Source organism: Taeniopygia guttata, chromosome 10 (genome assembly GCF_048771995.1).
Source record: "Taeniopygia guttata chromosome 10, bTaeGut7.mat, whole genome shotgun sequence".
Taxonomy (NCBI): Eukaryota; Metazoa; Chordata; class Aves; order Passeriformes; family Estrildidae; genus Taeniopygia; species Taeniopygia guttata.
The window spans coordinates 13,881,861-13,909,103 of NC_133035.1; the positions used below are offsets into that span (position 1 = coordinate 13,881,861).

General features: G+C 42.4%; 1 protein-coding gene across 2 annotated transcripts in view; it reads right to left on the bottom strand.

The window, feature by feature from the left end:
• Positions 1-459: 459 nt before the first annotated feature.
• AGBL1 (AGBL carboxypeptidase 1) overlaps positions 460-27,243 on the bottom strand; it is a 265,839-nt gene continuing 239,055 nt past the window's right edge. For both annotated transcript variants that reach the window (XM_030281429.4, XM_030281428.4), the window contains exon 23: positions 460-2,757. In XM_030281429.4, the coding sequence (XP_030137289.4) occupies positions 2,451-2,757 (307 nt within the window). In that variant the 3' untranslated portion in view covers positions 460-2,450. The remainder of the gene's footprint in view (positions 2,758-27,243) is intronic.

Genomic DNA, 27,243 nt, shown 5'->3' on the forward strand with positions numbered 1-27,243 from the left:
CACGGAGGCATTCTCCTGACCTCTAGAGGTCTGTCAAAAGAAGAGGAGCATCTGCTCCCTCTGGAGAAGTTCCTGGAGGAAAAGGAGGCAGCTCACAAAACTGCTTCTCCCGAAGTTGTCCAGGTGCCATTCCCAAGTGGCTGGTCACCCACCTGTCCCCCTGCACTTCCTCACCCATGGGCTGGGGGCTTCTCCTGCCCACTGCCTTCTGCAGCACCCTCACCACTTGCTGACAAGCTTTGGGCACAGGCAAGGAATGCTGCCAGGGAGAAAAGACTGACTAGGTTTTTCATACCACACGGCAGCATTTATGCAGGTGTGGTTGATGCCCAGGGACACTGCTCCCAGCTCAGCTGCTGCATTTGGATCCCAGACACTGAAAACGCCATCTCCCCACCTCCTGCAGCTCCTAGCACATCTGAAATTATGGTACTGCTCATACACATTTGGCTCCAAACACATATGGAGGATACATCTTTTATTATATAATGACAACTTTTGCACAGTTTAATCAGTGCAGAATTTTCCCACTGAACTGAATTCCCCGTATCTTAAAAAACTCAGAATGAAACAGCTAGAAAGCCAAATATTATAGCTCAAATATTTGCATCTCATTAAGGAAAATGCTGATGTAAGAAGATTTTTTTTTCCTTTGCAATAGGGTTTACCACTGGCAAGCCTTGGTAAGTGCCCCCAGCTCCTGTTTGTGGCCGAGTTGGTACAGAAAGCTAAGTGGGTGCAAACATGCACATTTACAGACACAGGTACATACAATAGTGCTTTTTACCCTGTGTTCTGGGGATGTGCTGTATGCTGAACACCCCAGAGCATGGTTTTGTATGCTGCCATGTCAGTGCCTTAGCACGGTGTCAAGTTTTTGTCATGCCTACAAACACTGGATTTTTAAGTTCATTATGCACATACATTGTTTCTTTAGTAATAAGCTTTGAAGCAGTATTATACAAACTATTATAATGGGAACACCTGTTTCACCTCTTTTGTGTCCCTTCGTGTGAGCCACCCTTTTATTAAAATTCAGTATTGTGTGCAACAAGCTGCATGCTAAACCAAGCAGAACAGGACATCTGTACAGAGGCACACACCACACCTAATGAATTACTCTGGGCTAAGAAGCTCAGCTTCTAAGGACCCAAGCTGCCTGTCTTTTGAGCAGCATCCTAAAGAGATAGAGACACAGGGAACCCTTATGTGCTAGGGGAGACTTTAAGGTTTGTGGATACTGAAAACCAAGCAGGACAGGAAGAAGCTTTTTATCTAAAGAGCAACCTCCTGCTGGAAAATATTGTCTAGGTAGTCCGAGGAAAGGTGCTCAGAAACACATCAGAGTGTTTCATGTTCTGCACTAGGAATTCTCTTTAAAATCAGCCTAAAACCAGGAAGATGACACAGTGCTTTTAATAATGCATCAATATTAATAATAATCATCACTGGTAATCACTGGAGTCCTTGCAGGCTGTAATGCTACAACACATTGCACATTCATCCTTGTCCTTGAGCCTCACAAAGCAGTGACAGAGTTGGGCGCCTCTTGCATCTTAAAATTAGCTCCATTTGGATTCAGGGCAATTCTCCATTTGCAGTAGCAGAGTCTAAGACACATGGCAAGATCAGGCAATGTGAAGTGTGAGCTGAAGTGACATGGCTTCATGCTTTAGAGATACATAACACGTGTGTGGATTTTCTGTCTGTGCTGGATTCTCAGGAACTGGGAGGCAATTTTAGGAGAAATCTATTTTTTCTCCATTTGGGCATTAAATAAACTGTTCTGATTTATGCTTGGGCTAAATTTACTCCTGTGTTTTGCCACCATCACTAATCTATTGGTGAATTTAGCTCAGTTTCCAGAGGATCACTATGAAATGTCACTGCTGCTTTCCTTACTGTGGCACGTTGGATTTCCCATGCTGTTGCTGAGATACAGCCATCTCAGAAATATGCACAGCCTGACCCAACCTGTTGAATGCACTGTAAAAATTCTGATCAGACAGAAATCAGAGACATGCTCTACAGCTCAAGAGAGAATGGCAACAGAGAGCTCTGGTGAAAGGCATCAATAATTGTCACTTCTCCAGGCAAAGGCTGCCTAAAGTCAGAAAAAGAGAAACATCTCAGATTCCTTGGTCTCAAAATACCATTCCTTAGGTCAATCTGTATGAAACCATAGACTAGAGGCAGCCTTGAAACTGGGGATTTTGGTTAGGAATGGATGATCTCACATAGTATCACCTGGGCTAGTGGCCCCTTGCTCTGCCTCTGGTACAAAGTGTAAGGAGTCATTCTCAGCAGATGTCTGTATACAAATTACACAAACACGCAGTCAAGTCTCCATTCAGAACCCAGAGCAACACTGGGAAGGGTGCTGAAGCTGGCAAACAGGCAAACATGAGCAGTGACCCATTTTCTTGCTGCTCTGCAAGATGCAGCCTTGCTCACACAGGACTGCTCTCAAACCCACTGTAGAGCCCAAGTGCTGCTGAGCCCAGAGGAAGAGCTGTGCTGTTGGATGATGGCTGGCTGGAAATGTAGAGCCCCCTCAGAGCCCTGGAGCTGCATGTCTGTCCTGTGCTCACTCCTTCATCTTCTGTCTCGCCTTCCACACATGAGAGGCACTCCTGGATCTCTCGGTCTAGCTCCAAGAATTCCTCTTCACCATCACAGCTACTGGCAGTGTCATAATCAATCTCTTCTGCACAAGGAGGTTCATCATCAGACTCCAGGCTGCTGTTACTGCACCTTCTGCAGAAAAACCACAAGAGAGACTGGATGTCACCAAAGGAGGAGGTGTTCTCTGGGGGAAGAGCAAGTAACAGGGAAATGCTTTTTTGGGTTCAACCTTGGCTCTGTTAATAAGGGATGAGGTGGTACTAAGTAAGCTCTGATGTGTCTTTGTGTCTGTCTCACCAATGACAGTGATAAAATGAAGACTGATACTCACTGACCTCTCAGGAATAAAGCATTGTTATTCCCATCACTCTTACTCCTATTGGTAATACAGAAACAGAGTGCTTTACATACAGACAATACCATTCTTGCCTTGAGGCACTAACAAAGGTTACAGAAGCTGAAATATAGCAGAGAAGAAGGCATTCAGTTTCCAGAAGGTTGCTGGTTTAATCATCATCCCCCTCGCTGTAATTCCACATTTAGTGTAAGAACCTAATTAATCCAGGTGGTTGAAGTGTTTTGGCATCTTTTCCTCCTGTTCTGTGCAAGCTCAGAGCACTGCTAACAAAAGGCAGCACAAACAGAAAATGGAACCTCTTGGATCTTCAAGCACACTGGCTGCAGGGAGGGCAGAAGCAGCAGGAGTGGCTGTGTTTTGTGAAGAACACGGAAAGGCTTTGGTAGTGTGACTGCCTGCAGAAGGGCCAAACTCAGAGCAAAGCCTGAATGGCTGAGGAAAGACCCTAAATGGATGTCACAGCCCCATCATGTAGCTCTCAGAAAGGCAGGTTACCCCACCTTGGCTTCCTGCCATTTACTCAAAGGAATGGCCACAGAGGCTCTTACATGCCCACTTTGATGCATGAGGTTTTGCCTGATGCAATATTTATGGCAGAAAAGTGACCACTAGACTAGATGGCTCTGGGGGTCCTTCTCCTCCCAAGCTGCCTGCATCCCATCTGGCTCTCAGCCCATGAGGGTAACTGGGTAATTTTTTGAGACCAGAAAGAAGCCTGTGATTTCAGTGCTGCCTGGGTCACAGTCTGGATGAATCAGGGGAAGAGATACTGCATTTTTCACCTCCAGGTCAATGTTTTCGATCAGACGCAGAGCAGGGGAATGTATTGCTGTGGGGGACAGGGAAAGGAATAATAATATTCCACCTCTGGGCCAGAGTTTTTTAATTTGTCCCAAGATGGGAAGGATGAATGGCTTGGCAGATGGAGCATACACAGCTTTAATGTGTGGTCTGCTCACTTATATGTCAGTAACCAGAATAATCTTCCAGCTTTCAGCTGTTACACAGCAGTGCCAGCAAGTGAGGTTTTAGAACATACCAAAGGTGTAAAGTATTGCTTTTGGATGTATCCCCTCCTCTGCACTCCAAGAAAGGTGTAAGATTTTCCTAGGTCTGAGACTCCAGATCTTAACTGCATACAGACTATTCTGCAGCAGAAAAAAGCAGTGTCAACCCACATCTCCTTCTCAGGCTGATCTCTGGCTTAGTTTACTTCAAAGGCTGGGTATAAAGGATTTTCTGAAAGCTTAATAGAGCTGTACAGCTTAAAAATAAATAAAAGAATAATTATGCACTTTTACAGTTTCTGGCTCTACTTCAGTCTGCTCAGAAATCTGGGTCAGGAAGAACTCATAGTGAAAATGAGGATGTGACATGAAACAAAACAAACAAACCAGGACAATCCTCCCAGCACAAACAGCAGCAGAAATGGTCCCAGCCGAGTCTGACCAGTGGGTTTGATTTTTCTTTAATTTTTCATATGCTGCTATGGCATGAATTACCATGATACAGAGTACCTATGATAATGTTCAAAGCTGAGTAAACCCAGGGGAACCAGAATTTTCATTTATAAGCCCTGCTCTTGCAGATTTGCAGTCAAAAAGAACCAAAGCATACCTACTTTCAATATTGCACTTGTACATTTTTAAGGAGCTGCTAATGCCATTGGGACAGAACATAGCTGTTGCCCAACTCACTGATATTTTTCAGATGGAACAGCTTGCAGCCTAGGAACTGAAGGTCAAACATTTGCATTAACATGATAATTGGGGGGAAAAAGGTTAAGTCTGGGAAGTCAAATAACAGGATCTTCTGAATTTTTCAATAATTTAAATGATTTTAGGACTGTATTTCTGACAAAAAAGGAAAAAGGCCTCCTACGACAAAAACATTTTGCTAATGAAGTCTGGAAGACAACAAACAGAGAATGAAAGACAAAAAAATACAAAACTGCCATTTCTTTACATTGAAGACTGAAGGGATATTCTTTAGGAAGCAAGCATTTATTCATAAAACATTTGTAATGGGCTTCCAAAGCTCCCCCTTGTTGCCTGCCTGCACAGCACACAAAACACCAAGACCATGAGAACTCAATTTAGGGGGGGCAGTTGTGCTGCAGAAAGAGGTTCCCCATGACTGAAGATGTGCTTAGACCCTGATTGGAGGTCAGGAAAGATTTTCTTCCTCATTAGCTCTGCCCTTTGCTCCTTTGCTGTGGCAGTGATGAGCAAGGCAGTTAGCACTGATCTTAGCAGTGGTTTCTCCAGCCTGGACTGACAGCCCTGGATCAGAGCTACCAAACAGCAAAGGGATGGCACCAACCTCCTCCTGCTGCTGACTGTCACACTGCTGACTTCAAAGTTGAGAGCATCTTTATCACACTGACAAACTCTAGAAACAGTTACATCTCTGCACTACATGGAACTTTACATCCCAATAATCCACTTTCTGCTGCGGAAAGATTTAAAACACATTACAAATCAACACAAATGGGCTGGTTCCAAGCAGCAGGTTCTTCTGAAAGAGGAGAGGTGGCAGCATGTGGCACGTGGAGGAGCCAGCCAGTTCCACCAACCAGGTGCCAGTCCTTGCATGTGCTTCACAGAGACCATCCCCTTCCATGCAAATGGTGAAACAGGGTAAGGAACAGGATTGCCGATATCTATTGACTATTGCGTTCTTTCCCAACAGTTTTGTGGGTTTGTGTGTTTATTTTTAATCTGATCTTTAAAAGCTGGAAAAGAATACACCTGACAAAAAAATGAAACAAAAACCAAAAGCAAAACAACAACAAAAAGCCTACCCAGGAGACATGAAACATATTTATCAAAGAATAATGATGTTGTCTTACAGAAGGTAAACAAAGAGGAAATCCAATGACACTACATTATAGAAATCCAAGACAAATATAGACTGAACATGAACATAGTACAGAAGAGAGGGGAGAAGGCTGGTAATATATTCTACAGCCAGCAGTCCCCCAGCTTTCACAATAAAACATGAACACATTTGGTTGATCTTCAAAACCTGCGGCGTCATAGCCCCCATCTATTCCAGCTGATGGGAACCACAGCAGCAATTTGCAACTTCATGATGTGATAAATAGAATTTATTTGTTCTGATTTTTAATTTGCATATTTACTCAGATATGACTTAATCTTAATTAGCTCTCCTTTCCTATGTGGATGTGTTTTTTTGTTTGCTCAGTTTTGGAAAGCAAGCAAGATTTGGGTCCCTGTAAAATAATTCTGGGTTTTTTGCTGGTTTAATGGGAGAAGGAGAAGGGAGCCCAGTGCCTCCTTACATGTCAGCGTAACTGGAACTCTGTGGTATGACTGGAAAACACTTCTTTCAGGTGCCTTCTGTCAAACCCTCATTCTGAGTCAGCCTGCTAGGTCACAGCTGGAGAGAAAGCTCTCATGTCAGCTGTCCTGCTGAGGCACACCTCAGAACACACACTCTGCAGCTGTGGTGATAAACTATAGCTACACACTGCACATGGGGATGAGCCGCATCTCTCTTCCATACCTAATTTTCATCTACTCGTACGTGCACTTCCAGGGAATGGAGAAAACTAGAGAACTCCTAAGTAATTTCCAGAGATTTTTCACTCACATTTTGCTTGTGTGGCAGGTCTCTCATTCTCTGTGTATTCTGCTGGCTGAAAATAGAACATTTTTTTCTGCAGGAAAGAACGGGCACTGACAACTGTCCCTCTCAGGGAATCTGTGACTGTGCTCAGGGTTTCTGCTTGACCTTCACTTGACAGCCCTCACAGTTGCAATGAATTACAGAAGGAAGTGGAGCATTTACTTTTCTTTCATATTGCTCCTCTCACTGTTGAATTTTGTTGCAGACTTGTCAGAGAGAAGCTGAAGTGGGAGGGTTTAAATGAGTCACATAAAAAGGAGGAAAACCTGAGGCTGGAGACCACTGCTGGTCATGGACATACCAATGTTTCTCTCTGAAGGATGTATCAACAAACAAGCAAAAATGTCCTCAGCCTCTCTCTGCAGTGAAAAATAAGCTCACAGCATAATCACCCTGCCTGTAACCCTATTGTCCCCTTGTGTTAAACCTTCTCTCCATCATGGCATGTCCCAGTTCTTTGGAAGCTGCCCAAAGCTGGGATGTGGCTGTGTATAATGAACCAAGCACATCTCTGATACAGTTCATAGACTAAATAAGGCAGGAAATAGTTTTACTGAAATTTTTCAAGAGATGAGACATTCTTGTGTGTGAATAGAAGCAGAAAAAGAGATTTTTATGTGATTTAATGGGCCAAGTTCTCCACAGTTACAGCATTCACCTGAAGGGTGTGGGTTTTCCCCACTCAGGCAGGGAGTGGAGACCCCAGAAAGTTCCCTGACCACAATTATCACCTGTGCAGAAGGGGAATCACCCATTCTTTTCCAAAGTTTTACCTATTGTATGAACAGTTACTAGTGCTGGTAAATAAAGTGTCCTGAAGCTTTAAAGATATGCTGCCCTCTCCATGGTGAATTGGAATTGCCTTGCCTTTTTGGCTTTCTGACATTAAAATTCTATCTGCACCACCAAATCTAAAAGGGATGTGTGGTCTTGCAGAGTTTTGCTTTTGAGGAAACCATATGTTTTATTAAAGGAGGAACACTGCTTCTGAAGGCTTGTAATGAATCTAAAATGAACCTTAAGCAGACACATTTGCAGTAATCCCAGAGTACAATTCTGCCTTTAATTGCTTCAATAAAGTAGTATTTTAGGACATAAATGAAACAACTATGATGCTTGCAGGTAATTACACCTGTAAGAAATACACTACAGCAACAAGAAGGGCTTTAATTTGCCCTTTGTGTCTGGATTCAGTTGCTAGAAGACGCCTTGCACACCTTGTAATGACTTTCTGATTTCTCCTCTGCCTTTCAGCAGCTCCCCAGACAGCAGCCTGGCACCCTCCTGCCTGAGGAGTGCCAGACAAGGATCTGTTTAGCTCCTGACCTCACCAAGGGAGGGGACCAGCTCTGTTCTGATGCAAGATGACTCCAGCTTTAGGAGCTGTTGCTTTCCCCTCTGTTGTTGCTGCACAGCAAACACTAATGACGTTAACTTTGTAGACTCCCAAGGGACTTCCCTTCCCAAAGACTCCTTGACAAGGACTTTTGCATCACACAACCTCTCCTGAGAAAATGTGTGCTCAGGCCAAGGCAGTGCCAGGTGCCCTGGCTCTCAGCCCACCACGGCCCAGCCCATCCTTTCACCAGCAATATGAACGTAATTAAATGTGGCTTTAAATTCTGTTTGCTGTGGCTGAGACATGTTTGGTCTTGTAGGTTGGGGTTTTTTTCCTTTTTTCCTTCCTGCTGTAAATAGTCAAGAGAAAGGTGTAATTCATCGCTAAGGCTCGAACTAATTAGTTTTTCAGAAGTTCCCAGGCTAATTGTAGACTGCAATATTTATAATTGATTTGGCCAGATTAGAAATGGGTGTCTGGTGCACCAGTTAGATAAGTAAAGGGCAAATGGGTTTTATTTAGAAGGGAAGACAGCTTGTAAATAAAAGGAGAGCATGAAGAGGAAGAAACAGGCTGACTCCTGGCCAATACTGTCCCCTAATGTTCATTCAGGCTTGCAACAATTTAGGCCTGGGTCAGCAATTTACTCACACCTACCATAAATTGTTCTTGTCCCCAGGAATGGCTGCCCCAAGCAGTGGTGAGAAGGTGGCTGATGCTGCTGTGGGGGCAGGGGAGGTGCTGAGTACACACCTCTCATCACACGTGGATAGGAAATGGAAAAGCCTTCAATGAACACCCAGAACTGCATTTAATTGAATCACACCATGCCATTGGGACAGCTTTGATCTTTCTGTGAAAGACGAGCTTGAGGAGAGGGCAAGAAAGCATTTTCCTCCCATTTGAAGGGTAGCTGACATTGCATGACATTCCTGCATTCCAGGTACCTCAGTTCAGATCCAGGTGTGCCTCCAAAGCTAACCAGTAAAATTCACACAAGCTGGTCTTCAAACTTGCAGGATGGAAAAGTTGTTGAGGAGCCAGAGGCTGTGGATTCAGTCTTATGAACAATCATTAATTTCCTCCTAATGGAAGACCAATCTATAGATCAGAGCAGGGCAAACACTGCATCTTTAGCATTCTTATAGCTGTAGGCTTGTAAGCATTAATAAAACCCAGTGACTTGAACAGATACAAGTCAGCCACGAAATTAAGCTCTGGCAGTTGCTGCAGACCCCAAACATAATGAGTTTTTCTTCTCTCACCCTTAGACTGTTCTTAGGTCTTGTATATTTTTTTTCTTTAAATACATTCACATTTCAGCAGAGGAAAGCACCATCCTGTGGGTATTTTATGAAAGATTTGTGAACTGGCATATTCATTTTGGTTAGTGATGATGTTTTCTTTCACATGGTACAATACCTGGCTTGGACAAAACATAAATAATTCCATTAATCTGCTGCATATGAACATAAAAGCTGCATCCTCATCATCACTGAAAAACTAAATGAGGGTACTGAGTACCCTCCACTTATTATGGTGTGAAGTTAATTATAAAAGAACCTAAGTATGGAAAACTCTGACTTTACCTCCACAGACACACCAGACAACCTGTTAAATTTCTGTCACACCAAACAAGCTGGGGGAACAGTCATTCACCCAAAAGTGACATCCAGCACCAGCTTCTGTGTTAATTCCTTGGCAATATGGGTTATGCCTGAAGAAACCTTGAGACCTGGTTGCCCATGTCTGTACAGCACTATATTTCTTGATATTTGGGCCAAAATCCCAAGCACCAGGGCTCAAGCCCTGGGACACAAATTTTAAGCAAGTTGAAGACTTTTATAAGAAGCATGTGTGATATATTTATGTGATATATTCAGGCACTGTTGGGAAACAGAAGTTTAGAGTGTTTTGGGAAAGCATAGGTCACATCTTGCCTTTTAGATCCATAATACACTACAGCTTGGTGTTTATTTAAGGGATGGCTTAATACCAGGTCCACTGTGATTTGTTATATTCATTAAAAATGAGATCTACACACAGAAAATAGAAGATGGCTGATGCAAAATAGATGGAATAATACCCATCCACCAGGCAGCCCAAGCAGTAGATTAGATTAAGAGTTTAAGGATCAGAGGAAATGATTCCAAAACAGGTAAATTTTGGCTTTCTACAGCTTAAGCTTCCTATGGAAATATGAGCAGTCAAGGCCCCTTGCATGGGAAGATATTTAGTGAGACTACCAGAACTCATTAGGATACTAAATAATGAAAGACTTGCTGGAAATATGATTTTGAAAGTGTTTGAGAGCTTTTCTCACAGTGCCTCTATCTCAAGCAATTTCTTCTCAAAAAGATAATCGTGTTATTGATGATACTTAGCAGTCCAGCCAAAGTAATACAGGAAGATTATTGGAATCCTTGTAATGGCTTTTAGATGCTTCCAGTGGTTGAGATATTGGCACTGTGTGGGGGAAAGAAATGTAGAAAGATTTTGCCTTAGATGCTAAAAAATTGTACTGATGAGGATAAAGAATGTAAAGGCAGGCAGGTTCTCCTGAGATCTTTTTTCCCTTGGTGCTCTTTCACATAATTCCACTGACTCTATCCAAGCTGTATAAGTGGTTCTATATATTTAATCTCAAAAGTCCAAGTTTCATATGTATATATCCCTTAGTTCTCTCTGAGCAACTTAAAGGATTTGGGATTTTGAAAGCAAAATATTTTAAGATGGCCGAGATACATCTAGCCTGTGCTTTAGTTACATATCTGTCCTATGTAAAAGGTATTTTTGGGTCAGATAAATACACACGCAAATAGTTGTTTGCACAGCAGATGACAGATAGATATCTAATTACTTGACTGAACTAATAATTGCTGTAAATTACTAATTTCCAACCACTACACCCCGTGAAGGAGAAAGAAACCTCTTGGTTGCTAGATTTTTTTTAATGAAAATGTATTTTTAGCTGATACCCACTCTGATGTTTCAGAGAAGCTATGGCAGAGGTTAAATTTTGAGGCTAAATTATTATAAATTATATGTGTTCATGTATGTAAAGAAGTTTAAACAAGCACGTAAATACTATCCCTTATCTACCTTTCCTTAAAGACAGATAAATAATAGATATATACACATTATACACACACACCCAGACACCCACACATGCTCTCAGTTTTGTGGTTTGCTCTGTATTCAGAGCACAATTTTCATTACAAATCATGGGAAGTCTCAGGAGATGCTCTTAAAGCTCCCTGAGAAATAACAATAGGTGCTCACTGAACCTTGATGCTGTTGCATTCAAGTGGAAGCAACCTGAGGGAAAGAGCAGGTTGTGACCAGAGCAAAGCACTTCTTTGACTCTGGTCCCCAAGTGAATGTTGACAAAGCAGGAACTCACCTGAAAGGGAAATTAGACCATCTGGGTAGGACTGGGGGCAACTGACAGAATGAGAGGACACAGTCTTAAGCTGTGTCAAGGGAAATATAGGTTGGATATTATGAAAAAGTTTTTTAAGGAAAGGGTGATAAAGTTCTGGAATGGGCTGCCTGGGAGGTGGTGGAGTCAGCACCCCTGGATGTGTTTTTAAAAAGAATGGCATGTGCCACTGGGTGTGGCACTCAGTGCCATGGCTTAGTTGAGGCGTTGTGGCTGGGTTGAACCTGATGATCTTGAAAGTCTCTTCCAACCTTGTGATTCTGTGGCTTGAGATGTGTTAGGATGGTCAAGAGGCAGGCAGAAATGGCTGTCTAAAACACCCAGTGTTGTCATCAGCTGTTTGGAAGCCTAAAGCAAGACTGTGGCTAAAGTTAAAATCTTGGATTCTCGATAAGGAAATCAGGACATTTTCCTATTCCATGTGGACTTGACTCCTTCTTGTACCTCTTAAAGTAAGGAATACACATTTTTAGAAACCCCTCTGCACAAATGTTTTTCTTTCATGATCTTGTATTTCGAATGAGTAAAGAACAGGCGGACCAAAAATACTCAACTCTGGTAAAGAGAATGATTCTTGTTCTGAAGCACCCAGAGCAGGGACAGGGTATGACAACACATGGAGGTTCAACAGCTGTCCTTCCACTGAATTCTGCTTTTAAGGAAAAGCTTCAGAAAAATATCAGCTTAAAGGCCACAGAAAGCAATTCCTGGAGTACACTGAAGGCAGTTAAGGCCAACATGATGGCAAAGCCCTGAAGCCTTAGAGGTTCCAGGTGATGAGCATCATTTAACACGGCCACCTCTCAAAGTAACTTTACCTATGGTCGTTTACCAAGGTCCTGTGTTAGCACAGATTTATTGGAATGGATCCAACACAAGTCTGCAAAGTCATAATCCTCCTAAAAGTTACACATCTCGTTCAGGGGGGCTCACCATAACTGATCTGAGAAACCTCCGGTATTATAAAGTTCTGAGACTGATATAGAACTTTTCTTCTCTCATCCTTTCCTGAGGAGAACAAATATATTTAATCAATATTATAGTTGGGGGGGGGGGGGGGAGGGGGCGTGGGGGGAGAGAGAGAGAGACCCTGTGTGTACCCATGAGAATGAAAGACAGCAAGGGCAAGGTCAAAGAAATCTGTTGTGCCTTTAAGGCAGATTGAAGTGGGGTTTATAGCAAAAACATCTGATGAAATATGTGTGATCATAAATAATCAACAATAGATGCAGCTTAAAACTTCAGCCTCTGCCCTCACCCTAAATCTCTTCTCAGACATAATGAGATTCAGATAAAACAAATCTGAATACTCATGTTCAATATATTTCAAAACATTCTGATCAATTATGTTTTTAACACCATATGGACCCAAATCCAAAACCTTGCTTAACCTCGCTCATTACACAGCTGATTTGCATATGCTTTGGACTCTATTAAGGACAACAAAAAATGTCATCTACTGCATATAAAAGTGGCAACGCTTGCTAATTCCCTGATCTTGCCAAAGCCCCACCAGATGTTTCATGAAGAATAGCAAATATTTCATTATGTTCTCCCTGCTTCCTAAATTTTTTCTGTCAGGAACTGCAAGGATGAACAAGAAAAGCAACAGGCATGGAGAGCTGACAAAAAAAATGAAGCATCAGTTTCAACCTATTTCAGAGCTCAAACAGGGTTCTAAAGGGATTCTTTGTGCCAGAAAGGACCTTCCAGCCAGGAACATATGACTCCCAGTAAAGAGAGGAAAGAGGAAAAACAACGACCATTTGCTCTGATCTAAGAAGACACTGTCACCTTGCAAAAAGAACAAAGTAAAGCACATATAAAAGTTGCCATTGCTGTTTGTTGTAAAAGAGATCCCCAAATTCTCTTCTGTGTTCCTGATGTAGGTATTTAATAATTTTTCACCTTATAACAGGCAGATGCAGTTTTCAAATGAATCCATTTGTAGCTTGTAGCATCTATCAACTCCCAGCAGGGAACATTTTTTAAAATTGCTGTTAATATGACTATTTTCTGAATATTTTATAAAAATCAATTTTCAAATGCCTGCCAAAATATTCTATGTGTTTTACCTGAAAGTTGCAATTATATTTTCTTTCTTTTTTTTCTGGATGTGAATATATATGTCTATATTTATACATGCTTACATAAATTCTTAAAAGAGTACTAACCCACGATGGAAGCAAGCATATTCTGAGTGAAAGCTGGAGCAACATAAACTGACAAAAGTATTCATTTAATTATGGTAAGACATGTATTTGGATGGATGGGGCAAATTATAGCATGGTTTGCAGAGCAGTGAAACAATCATTTTATAGAGAACCACCCTGAGCATTTAACGTCACTCTTTGATTTACAACTAAAAATGATAAAAGGTCAGTTCTTGTGCACAATGTAAGTGACTGAAAAAATATGTCAGGCTGTACATCAAAGGAAAATTAAATTATGAGGTTAAAACACTTGGTTTTCAAAGATACAGGTTCTGTACTTGCTGGGCTTGCAGTCACTGTGAGCAAACTGCTTTTCTCTCTTTTCCCCAATTTCCCAGTAATGTGGGCACACAAGGCTCCATCCCTCCACCTGTCTGCACGACAGAGCCAAGGTGTGCCTGAAGCCTTCCAACACCTGCCTAGTCAAAATGAGGGTGTAGAGCTCTTTATTTGCCTATTCTGTGTGTGTGCCATTCTCTCCTCTGAAAGCAGTGAGAAAGAGGGTGCTTAACCTCGCTGAGCAAGGTCCAAAAAGGTGCTAAACCTTACTGAGTTTGGTCCAAAACTCCTCTCAACAAACTGTGACTTCAGTAAAGTAGCAAGTTTCCAGATCCATTAGGGACAGAAGCCAGTGTTCTTGATTCTGCCAGACAGGAATGAAGAATTTAGCTGGAGGAATGATGAGGATGTAGGACTCCTGTTGACATCAAGAGTGAGGGGAGGTGCTCAGTGACACCAAGGATTAGCTGCCAGATCATGTTTTGAAAGAGAAATGCTGTAATTCTTGCAGTCCTGAAAACAAGTAACATCATAAAAGTGAAGGGGAGATTGTTTAGAAGGGAAAGAAACAGCCAAAAGCTGCCAGATTTTCTGTACCCAGTATGGCTTCTGATTTTAAAGTGCCCAGCAATCCTGGCTGCCAGATCCTGCTCAAGCAAACAAACGCTGAGGACTTGTGCACGCTGGTTCCAGTGGACATGAAAACCTCATTAGTCACGAAATCTTGTATTTCCTGGCATTTGCCTTTGTAGTTATCTTTTCCTAGCTCCTCATTTTGTCTCTGCTTCAGAAAGCTGCTTATTGCACCAAAATTAAGTGACATCTGCTCTTCTCATGGTGGATTCTGTCTTCCAGGAACTGAAACACCAGCTGAAGACCAGGTTGTGAATTGTTCTGGCTCATGAATTGTCACCACGGTGTGGAAAGAGCCCACAGAAATTTTATTTTCCAGTGCAAAACAGCACAGATCCATGTGCGAGAATATACAAACATACTTCACAGAGGGGATGCATTTAGGAAGTCTATATTCATGGATACTTACAGGACTCTTGATTGATGTGTTCTGTGATAGAATCTCTTCCTTCCCCACCAAATCATGATGGCTTCATTTTCTCCACAGACATTTCTGCTGCACCGGCAGTAATGAGGTACCTCCACAGTAACATTTCAAGTGCCAGTAACACACAAACCATTAAAAACCCCTTGTATGATGCTGAGGGACACAGGCTTTTGGAATGATGGAGATAATAGAATGGTGGAGTAGCTGCAGCCAAGTCAGGCTGCTGCTGACTTTACCCTGAGATTCCCAGGCTTACGCTGGACTTTCTCCTTTTCTGCACAGCCAACCCAGAGATAAACTGTGTCAGATTTAATGGTGCATGATACAGGCAATTCAGTACCAAAGCAGGGCGGGGGGAAAGCATTTCTGAGGCAAGATGGGTCATCAGCTCAGCTCAAAAAGCAACCTATCAAGAAACACTGCCAAGGCAACTTCAGAAATCTATAATTTAGGTGTTACCTTAAGCCTGAAACTTTGTTTGGAAATTTTATACTTCTCACAAAGCAGACTGGCAAAGCCCAGGAGGATCAGACCAGCTATCAGTCCAGATGACAAAGTAATACACTTAGTGTATATCAAGTGCTGTGCACATGAAAGGTACAGGAAAGATGGCAACATTATACAGTTTTATCCTGCAAGGAATCAAAGGTGTTATTACACAGCAGTTTTCCAAGGGCTATTACACTCCATTGCTTACCCACCAATCAGCTCACCTTACTGGGCTTCCCAACAGTATGAATCACTTTTAAATAACAATGCATTTACTTTACATACAAACTTTGCAGCCTGAAACACCCCGTACTGCTTTCTGAAAGGAGAAGCAGCCTGAAGATTTATCAGGACCAGGCCTGTTGATGTGCAGGAAGCTGAACCAGCATGTCCCAGTTGAGCAGCTCAGCTCTTGAACAGCATCATTCACCACTAATTTTGCAGCCATTTCTGAGGCGGGGAGTGACATTTTACTTTAAATCTTGTCATTTTTAGAACAGAAGGCAAATAATTCTAAAGTCAGTCAACAACCAGTGAAAAAAGTTTAAGGAACTGAAGATAAGAGAAATATGCCTTGTGTCAAAACTTGGCGAAGATGCAAGCCCTAGATCCCCAATTCTTGATACTCAGAGTATTTCTTGGTTTGCAAGTGAATAAGGATTGCTGTGCAAGGGCAATCATTCCATGGAATCACTTAATGATCTGGGTTGGAAGGGACCTTAAAAATAATCTCATTCCTATACTCCTTTCATGGCCAGGAACATTTTCCACTAGATCAGGTTGCTCAAAGCCCCATCCAGCCTGACCTTGAACACTTTCCAGGGATGGGGATCATTAGCTGATAATTACAGCAGCAGCGAGAGCCTGTGGAACGTTTGATGCCAGCCTCCCACACTCCCTCCACAGATGGGCACTGTGGCAAGGCAGGGTGCAAACTGCAGTCCCCCCTGCCAGGGCTGTGCCTGCTTGTGTAGTTCTGGGAAAGTCTGGGGCGTGGGGAGTGCCAGAGCCAGGTCAGGCAGGCTGTGTACACTGATCCAGGGCACTCTTAGGCAGACTTTTTCAGCCGTGCTCTCAGGTCTCAGCACAAATCCTGCCCGATGCCTTTCTCTGACACACACATATTTGCTGGAACTGTCTCATGTGAGTTTAGGAGGAAAAGGCTCAGAATTAAGTACACTTACACAATTAGGGTCATATTAGGCTAAGCTGCTAATGGTGAATTAGATTAGCAAAATGTGTAAATTATGTGTTCAAAGATCTGTGACTATGGAGGAGTCCAGCCAAGCACCCCAAACCAGTATATTTAGCTCCTGGAGATGCTTCCTCACACTTCTCCATGCTGTTGTAGACAGCATGAAAGAGAGGTCCACGAGGAGACAATCAAGAGAAAAGAAAATTTCCTGAGCTGTCTCCTCCCTTTCTGCTTTCAAGGTCTCTCCATCCCAGAAGTTTTACATATCCTTGTCCCACACTACTCCATATAGTCAGGAAATGCCTAATATTTCACTTCTTACAGAGCTTCTCCTTTAAGATGGATTAAACTAAAACTCCTTAAACTCAGACCTGTCAATTTCCTCTGTTGGAGACTTTGGATTTAGATATCTTTGCTCTACTGGAAAATATCCGCTGATAACAGCAATTATTATTATGAGAAACATCCTTAGAGATAGAAACTGGCTGCTAGGAAAGACTGAAATGAAGAGAAGAGGAGCAAAATAAAAATATTATTCCCACTTACCCTGACAGAGATTTAATCACCTTCCCAGCATGACATATCAAGAGTCCTTGGACAACCTCCTGAACAAGACTCAATTGACACCTATAATGTAAAGCACTTGATTTTCTCACGATAACATTAAGCATCATTACTAGAAATGGATGATACAGTTCAAAGCTAATTTGAAATTTAATTTGAAATCATTAAATATATATGTAATTGCTTCTTCCCACAAACCAGCATTTGGGCCCTGAAGGCAGCATCCATAGTAAGCTAAAAGACAGTATGTGAAGTTCTTTCTATGAGAATTTACAAGTGTGCATGAGATTAAATGATTTATAAAATACATACATGAGGCCTCTAATAGGAAGAATTGAAATCAAACATTTTGTAATTAGGGCTATTTTAAAGCAATAACTGTAGTGGGGAGGAGGTGTTGTAGGAAAGGAACAGAGGGTTAATGTGCTCATCTTGCCAATGCTGTGGACCTGAATGTTCAAGTCATGGTGGAAAAAAACTGAGCAAACCAACTGTGGTGTATTCCAGAAGGACTTTGGGATGCATCATGAATCCTCAGAGAATTCAGAGCACAAGCAAACTGTGCTACAAGCAGCAGATCCTTGAGAATGGACCTGTCTGCTTTAAGGGTATTGCTGAGACTGACAGCCTCAAATTGAGCATCCCTGGCACAGAGCTGAGCAACCAACAAAAGGTGAGATCCTGACAAAGCACAGATTAGAAAATTAGTTATGGAGATGAACAAAACAATAGCTGGTACAGAATTTCAGTGGGGATACTAAAAATCTCAGTCTAGAACACAGCAAGGAAATGACTCCCTGTAAAGGTCAGGAGAGGCATGAAGTGAGGCAGGAGACACAGGGAGGGTGGAAAGATATAAAGTATTAAAGTACCTGCACTGCTCAGATGACCTGGACTCCAGCAGTGCTCAGGGCTGCTGACCACAGGAGCTACAGCAGTCTCTGCCTCCCTGGAAAGAGTCTCAGTTTGATCAGCATCTGCCAGCTGGAGGAGTAAGCTGAGAGCCGAGCAGGGCTCTGGGTAGATGACAACTCTTGCCCAAAGCCCATTGCAGGAGAACAGGATGTTCCATACTCCTGCCAGGACACTCAGTAGCAGGATTTCTGAATGCTCACCAAGGTCAATAAGGCAGCTGAGGACAGCTGGGAATGGGATTACCTGCAGGGGCTGTGGGGCTGCAGCAGCAGTGTGGGATGGACACACCCCTAAGGTCAGGCTTTGGCCAGCACAACACAGTGGTGGAAATCATTTTGAAACGTGTTATCCCTTGGTGAGGCTGGATAGAAAACAGGGAGCTCATATCCAGACTGTGGCCTGTTTCCAGTTCTGAAATCTAAACATTATATATTCCTGTTTCCTTATCCAGTGTTGCTTCAGTGCTTAATTATCTACCTGGCCTGGCCTTTTCTGCCATACTGGTGCCAGGCCATCACTGATGTGTCTATCAGGGTGAAATGAGCTCTGAACTGGGTGATAAATTGTTGTTTTTGCTGCAGCTGCTCACATCTCGTAAATGTTTAAACAGTATAATCACACACATATCTAGTAGCTGCTTGGTTATGTTTATTTTGGATGAGGTGCTATGAAGTTTCTTAGATGTGTGTGTCAAATATTCATAGATGGCAGGATACTGAAATATTTTTCTTTAGTATTTATTTATAGACTTTAGTTATCAACAGAATCAATCTTCACGTTCCCAGCTGCAGCATTACTTCTTGCTTTACCCATTTTTCCCAGACAGTGCCTGTCTGTCTAACAATATCCCTCTTCCTGCTACATCTATTCACAGAATATCTGTGCAAGGTATCTTCCCATGGGTACTCACAGCATCCATCTCTTTAATTCCAACTATATATCCACTCCATCTAATGCTCGTCATCTCTCTGAAGCACTTGCTCTCTCTCTCTCCTCACCATCTCCTCATCTAGGCAATGGCATCTGTCTCTCTGTTGTGATTCTCTATCCCTTTTTCTCAGTCACTCACCAGGGTATAATTAGGGATTTTGGACCACAAGAGCATTTTCTTTGTTTTCCCCCCCAAATTAGGCTCACAAATCACCGGTTAATTTATTTGTTTTTACGCAAAGGCTTGATGTGAGAAATGAACTCCAGAAGGGTACAAGTGCCTTTGGGTCAAAGACTCTTTCCCAGGCTTTTTTGCTTCCCTGCTGTGTGTGAACTGCTCACTGCTGTGAGAGCTGCTGTTATCTGAGAAACTCATCTTCAAACAAAGATGCTGCAGTGACTACTGCCTCCCTGTTCTCTTCCTCTTTTCCCTTTCCAATTCCCTTTTTCTCCTCCCATATTTCCTCTCTTCCCTTTACCCAGTACTTTGCATCCACTGCTTCAAGTTTTTCCCTTCCTTTCTTTTGTCTGCTTGGTATTCTGAGGATAACAAGTGAAAGTCCCTCCCTATTAAAAATTCACTGTCAAATAAATATTAAAGAAGGCAGGAAAATCCAGTTGGCTCTGTGTGATTTAGCATTATCTGCAACACAAGGCCCAGGTTTACCCACTTCACAGGGGTATGAAGGACTTGGTGACACTCAGCTCTTAGAAACCCCATGGTGGGGACAGATTCCCTCCTCACCATCAGCCTCAATGAGATGGGTAGGGCAGGAGAGGAAGAATGTAAAAACTAAAACCTCTCCTTGCTTTTTTTCTTCCTATGTTTTTTCTCTTATGGAAAAAACTGACACAAGAACAGTACAAAAAATTATCAGGTCACATGGAAATTATTGGCCAGGAGAGGAAAGGAAAGAAAATTAAAGGAAAAAAAGAAAGCAGAGCAAACTCTGGCAGGAAAGGAGGGAAGGAAAAGCTTCCATGTCTCTGGTTTTGGTTCCCTGTGCAAAGACCCCAGCAGTTCATAATTTTTCTCCAGGCAGGGCCAGTATGGTTCAACAGCAGAATAAAACATGCAGTAATTAATTAATAGCAGTTTTATGGATAGGCTTAACTCTTTCCCATATTTAGAGCTGCTGGAAAAGACTGAGACAGATGCAAAGCACAACATGAATTAACTGGTATCAACATGGAATGAGAAAATAATATTTTCACTGAAGTGAGCAAATTTGCTGATAGCTTATGGATTTCAGAGGGAACCCAGATTTAATTTGAAGAGTAAAGATGTTTCCCCTCCCACCACAGTCTGCCATGTCTATGTGAGCTATCAGCTAGGATTGCTAGTCTTAGTTTCTTCATGGCAAAGGATGGGAATAACTGTTCTCCCAGGAGTGGCAATCTGCCAAATGATGACTAACTCTTGGAGAAGAAGAGCCAACACAGCTTTCAGAGGAGAAGGCAGAAAAATAGCACACCATTATATTGGTTGGGACTGTTTAACAGTGTTTTAAACATGTAACATCCATGAAGGAGACACGAGCTGTGTTCCACACAGGAGCAGTCCATGAACACATCAGCAGGTCCACAGGAGAGGTCTGCTGTGAGTGCTTGACTCAGAGAGAAAGAAGCTTCTGCCATGCCCAGACCCACAGCAGGGAGCAGAGCAAGAGGCAGCAGTGGAGGAGGGAAAATGGAGAATGATGAGCTCGAGGGTCAGCTGCTCAAGAGGTTTTGTGTCTCTCCTCATGTTCACCCTTATCATGGCGTGAAGACACAGTATGAGCCATTGGAACAGGATGTGGAGGCACTCCAAAGGTAGATCAGAAAGAACAATCCATCTTGTCTGACTTGTCTAATTTACTTATTGTGAGCAGATGGGTTATGAGGTCTGCCATCAGTGATGAATTATATTCATGATAAGTCATTCCCAGCTAATGAGGATCCATTATCATTATCTGCTAAGGAAGAGTAACGGCTTGCCAAGACAGAGTGAGGGTTTCACAGTTTCCAGGGAGAATATTCTGGGCTGGTAGCCACCTGGCTATTGAATTTTCAGGCAACTGAAAACTTTCCAAGATGGATACCTCCTGCTTGTTTCAAGTCTTGGTTTTTAATTTCTTTGGGCAAGTTCAGGAGAGGGAATGTAAAAGGAGGTGGAGGAGGAGGAGGAAGTGAGGGAAAATAGTAGTAACTCTGTCTGATAAGACTGTGATTAAATCAAGGTCTCACTCTAATTACTGCATTTAAATAAATTTTGCCTAGTAAGTAATTGCAATTAAACTGCAATTAAACATGTATTTATATCACCATTTCCTCCCCTGCACAGCTGTCTGTTTCCACCTCCTGTTGTTGCTGTCTACCTGCCAAAACCTTGAATTATCACAAGGGATTTTACATTTCCTTGGACATCCTGGAGGAGATATTGTGAGGGGAAAGGTCTGAGGCTCCCCCACAAGAAGCTAAAAAGAACTTCTGTTTTCAAGCTGTGTTGGAAGAATGGTGCAGCTGATGCTGTGATAAACTAGACCCGAGGAAAATGTTGTGAGGGGCAAAGGTATTAATGAAAGGAAGTAAATGTCTCTTTTCCTCTCAGAGGAACTGGAAAACAGATACATTTTCACCTCTTTGAAACTTCTTCACATTTGGGCTAGAAATGAAAGTGCTTCTTCAGAGCACCTTTGTTATGAGTTTCTTTCCTAAAGGCACAAATCTCTGTTTACAGCATCCAGTTTGTGCAATCTTTTACATGATCTGGAGGAAAAGAGCTCACTATCTACACAGTAGCACCTGCAGGTCAGAGTCCAGACCTCGAAACACAACTCTTGAGCTCTATTTTCAGCTTTTTAGGAGTATTCACTAATTCTAACTGTGTCTCAGTTTCCTTTATTTGCTGCTCTGAGCTCCCTATACATAACAGCCCTACAGATGGTCTTTAAAGTTTACTGCAGTTCTCAACAATTGGGTTAGGAGAATCTGTTAGGGAAAAAACAGGAGGTTCTAGCTATTTTCAATGAAAGCTAGCTCCTGTTAGGAACCTGAAGGCAGTAAGGAAAGGAGAAACAAAAGAAGAAATAAACAGCTAAAGGGAGAGTGATAAAAATGAGAAGGTGAACATATCACAGCAGGAAGAATGCCCAGGGCTAACGAAAGCAAACTGGTTTCTCTGCCTTACCTCCCTCCTCATCAGAGATGATGGAAAACATCTCCATTTGTGCCTCTGCTCTCACAAAGCTCTAATTAAGGGACTGGAGAAATACCACCGTCACCCTCATCTGTTTGTGCTCGGCTGCTGAAAGGACACCATGCATCTCCCTGACAGGTAGTCATTACAGCTGGGCATGGGCACCCCTCCTCCCAGCAGAGCTGGAGCCTCAGATAAATACCTCCAAGGGGACCCAAGCACAAGGACTGCTCCTGGTGCTCCAGGGAGGTGAGCCATGAAGCCCTTAGCCTGGAAATCGCTGCTGGCAGGGAAGGGGCAGCTGATGGGGCAGAGGTTGTATTTTGGACATGTTGCTTCAAAAGACAAATGGGAGAATCCATATGTACAAATGCGTGGTATCCAGAAGTGCATCTGGATGCCATGAATATGATAATAAAAAAATTCATTATTATTCAAAACTTGTTAAACAAATCTATTTAGTTACTGGCAATTTCCATGTGACTGCTGTGTTACAAGCTTTCACTCCCTCTCTTCCTGCAGACATTTCTCTCTCTGATTAACTGGTCTCAGGAAGGTCCTTATGGCAGTGTTTGGTGAAAAAAAAGAACAGAACAAGAATCTCAAGCTTGATATTCTGATGTGACCAATAGTCAGCCTGATCTGGAGTAATCTGTCACGTCAAAGAATATAGATCCCAACTCTGTGACTGTCTTTTCAAACCTTTCTTTAATCTATAAACCTCAGTTCTACTCTCACAAATAGGAGATAAAAGAAATGCTACTGGAGTGACATTTATCAGAGGAAGGATTGGACATTACTTTCCCTGCAGACTCACTCTGGAATCATTGTTTATTTATTGGTTTGTCAACAATATCTTTCACTCATAAACAGTCTGATCTAAATGGTATCCTTTCCACTTTCTAAGTCAAAATGGGAGGAAACCCCCAAGGCTGTCATCACCCACAGTTTCCCCACATAGCATCTTTTTTAATCAGGAACCAGGGAAAGAAATGCCACCATTTTAGGGTACATGAACTGCTGCCCTTTCCCTTTGGCAAAATGCTGTGCACAGGCACAAACCATCGAGTACATGACTACTTTCAGTTTGATTCAGCTCAGCTTAGAGGTGCAGTCAAAGGAGGAAAATGACTGTCATAGGTCAAAGCCCAAACCTTCCTTTTTCTTTAATGGATCTGTGACTGCCTCAGGCTTTTTGTTTTCACTTACAGTGAACTCCAATCTGCCAGCAATTTTGTTCTGCTATTAGACAGATGGAATAATGTGAACAATTATCACCTCTGTGTGCATTCTCTATCTTTCTCTTTTGATGTAAATACATCTATTTGCAATCATGGATGGCCTTCAACCCCTTTAAAAGAGACCTCAGACAGATCTTTTAGAAACCAGGCTTAGACAAGAGTCTCCTGAACATTTGGGACTCAGTGGAGATATTCTAGAACCATCTGGATGCAATCCTTTGCAATGTGCTCTAGCAAGAGCAGGGAGGTTGGCCAGAAGATCCACTGTGATCTCTTCCAGTCTCACCTATCCTATGTCCAGCAGCACAGACAGAGCTCAAGAGAAAACCTTTCCATTTCTGCCTGTCACACCCAGCAGCCACTGGCCCCAGGCTGTGCTGTCCCTGCTGTGTGCAGACACTTCCACGACTGAGCCTTCACCACAAATCCTCACTTTGGCTGACTTACTGGAATCAAAACAGGCCATGAGCAGATTAAAAAGTAGATCAGTATTCCTTCCCTTGTGGATTATTTGCTCGGGAGGGGTAGGCAGCACCAACAAAAACGTCTCAATGCAGGGGCTATTTTCTTCTCAGTGGTGCACTAGACTCGTCATTATTACCCACCAGAGCATGACTGACATTCCTTGTCTTAGGAAAAAATGTTTTGCAGATTTAGCCACGGTAGGAAGAAGGATCTAGTTTTGAGCAAAATCCAGATATTCTGTCTGAAATCTCAGAGAGGAAAGCAGTGAGAGGAGGGGGTATAGCAGAAGAGAAATCCTCAAAAGGTAGAAGCAGAATGCTTTGAGACATTATTCTTCATTCAGCATGCAGATGAGTTTGCCAGGCAGGAAGCAAAATGGAGAAAAGGTGTCTGAGGCATCACATGCCATCTCCACTGCCACTCACACACTTTAATTACCCCTAAATCAAGTGCAATAGCTTCCCCAGCCCTGAAATGCATGCTGCCTGTCTCCTTATACACATAATAAGGCCTGCAGGGATTTCAGAGACTTTAGCCTTGCATGTCTCATTGCTCTGATCCTGAGGTTTCTTTTAGCATAAAATCAGCAGAAAAACATTGAGAGGCACAACCTTATTTCAGCAAATCCCTATCCTGCTTGCCAAACCTACCTGAGTCAATGAATGCCCAGGACTGTGATTTGGATTCTCTTGCACAGGTTATATTTGTGTACTGCTGTTTCCATATGTCATCCTGTACTTGTTATGCTGCTTGCAACTCCACTGGTACCTACACAAGGAAGAGCCCCAGCAGAAAATCTGCAATATTTCTAATTTATGTGAGATTTCTAGGAATGGGCAAGACCTTTTGGAAGGAAAAAAGAAAAGAATCTCCAAACACTTGTCCCCTTCTCAGACACAAATCAAAATTACTTCCTCCTATGGAAATTAGAATCACAAAAATTTAAAAATTTAGCTGAGCTCTCTTCTTGTTCTTGTTTTGTGCTTTTTTTTTTTTTTTGGTTTGGTGTTTTTTTTTTTTTTTCCCTATTTTTATCTCTGTTTCTTGGCCTTCAATTTGTTAATTACTGCAGGTGACATCCAAGGAGAAAAGTACAAAATTAAGTATTAAAGCATTGTAAGAAGGGAATTTTTCTTAGGTAGTCCAGCCACTACAATGACATCTGGTCTAAGCTAAATTTTGTGGCTGCCCCTCAAATCTATGAAGGGAAACAAATTATATATTGCAACCATAGGTAAATAAAGTTAATTTGATTATCCTTCAGCCACCTCTTCCTCCCTTCATGAACTACAGAGGAAGGTACATAACCAGCTCTATTTAGACACCCAAATTTTACAGCCAAAGGCTATATTTTGCAAAGGTTTGTGCTGCTGAGAAAACATGCCCCAAGGAGAAGTTTGAGCAGAGATAGATGAAGGATATTAAAATGGTCAATGAAGAAAGAGATGAGCCTAAACTATTAAATCCATATATTCCTGCAAAGTTCAACACCAGGGCTGTCTGAATGTCCTGTATTTTGGGTATATATCACTAAAATAGAGAAGGTCTAGGACAGGCAAAAGATAAGTAGAAAAAAAACTGTGTTTGGCTTCGGCATTTATTGGCTTTTCTTGGCAAAAACAATGAATGCATCACCCACAATGCAGAGTGAGAGCAATCCTTCCCCCAGAAACTTGCACAGGAGTGGGCTGGAATATAAAAGCAGTATGATAATATATTAAGTGGCAATAGAGTGTTATCCTGAAAATTTCATACTGTTAGCAAATTATGGCCTTACTAAGAACCATGAGATGTGGTTTGCTGGCTCAGCCTTGCAGGATGTTTGTTGTCCCATCTGAATATAAGGAGATGATCCAGAGGCCAGGTTGAGCAGTCCTTGAGGAGGACACCTGGGAAAAACATCATTCCAGTGGAAGGTGTGGGCTGGAGTTTTGAGTTCATTTTGTGAAGGAATGGAACCAGAAAGCTGCCACCTGCTTGGGATGCATTTGAAAGTAGGGAGAAAGATAAACATTGCAGGAGCTTATGATGTTATAGAAACCTTATTTTTTAACTTGATTCCCATCTTGGAGACACCCACAGGAAACTCATCTACAGGAGGGATCTGAGAAGGGAAAGGGCAAGGAATTAGGGAATCTTTTCTACAACCACTAGAAAAGAAAGTGCATTAGAATGTGGGGGGTGTAAAAAGGTTTTGAAAGCTGCTTAAAAAAAAAAAATTAGATTGTAGCAGCTGTATTGGTACCTGGCTTTTCTCTCTTGAACAAGACTCCAGCCCATTCCCATTCTAAATCTAGTTTAATGCTCTCCAGCCAGCTTGTTGATCAAGACCCTCTTGCACACTTGGTCATTTTGTGTCCATGCCCAAAACCTGAAGAAGAAGAGATGTGTTGGGGGAGGATGTCAGCTCTCTCACAGTAGTGTGGACATAGTTACCACATTCACAGGCCACATAATCATTATATCTATCTGCTGCTACCACTATTCCCTTCTAACTGCATTCTATCCACATTAAAATAAATGCTGTTTTAATGATAAACAACTGGTGAGTGTGACACAGCTGCTGACCTCACACATGCACCCACACCAGGGAGCAGAAGAGATTTCCATGAAACACAGGAAGAAAATGGGGAGCTCACTTATGATGTGGAAAGTCTGGTGTGGCTTGCAAGAACTCACTGAAGCTACAGGCAAAATCCATCACCTGCAGTTGTGTGTTCAGTTCTGGTTCTGAAGTGCTGTTGCCTGAGCACATGCCCCCCGCGTGTTTCAGACCCACTGGTACATGAGTCAAATATTTCCCTTCTTGTTTGTCTCAGAAATGCTGAGCACAGTGTGAAAAATCAGCAGGAGCAAGGAATTCTCAGCAAATTCGAAAACAATGCCACAGGTAGGTAAACATCTGAGGCAGGAATGAGCTGCCAAACATCAGCTCCTTGACTCCTTTGAATATTTTGTTTCTTATTTTTACATATGCATGTGCTGTAAAGCCTGTTTATCTGTTTTCCGTTTGCCCAATGAATCTCCAAAGCCTCCTGTGCCTCAGCTATGATTCATTTCTGAACGAACTCATGAAAGGCAAATAGCATGTTTCCAGATCACACACTTGTCTGATATTACTGGGCACTTCATCATTTGGAGGAAATGTTTTCCCACTTGTCTCAATCTTCCCTTTCCCCTCATACATGTAAAACCATTGCCCCTGTATGCTGACCACTCAGAGATTACAAATCATTTTAAGTAGAGGAGAGGTTGAGCCCCAGCTTTGTGCTCGATGCATTTTGTTTAAGTTGCTC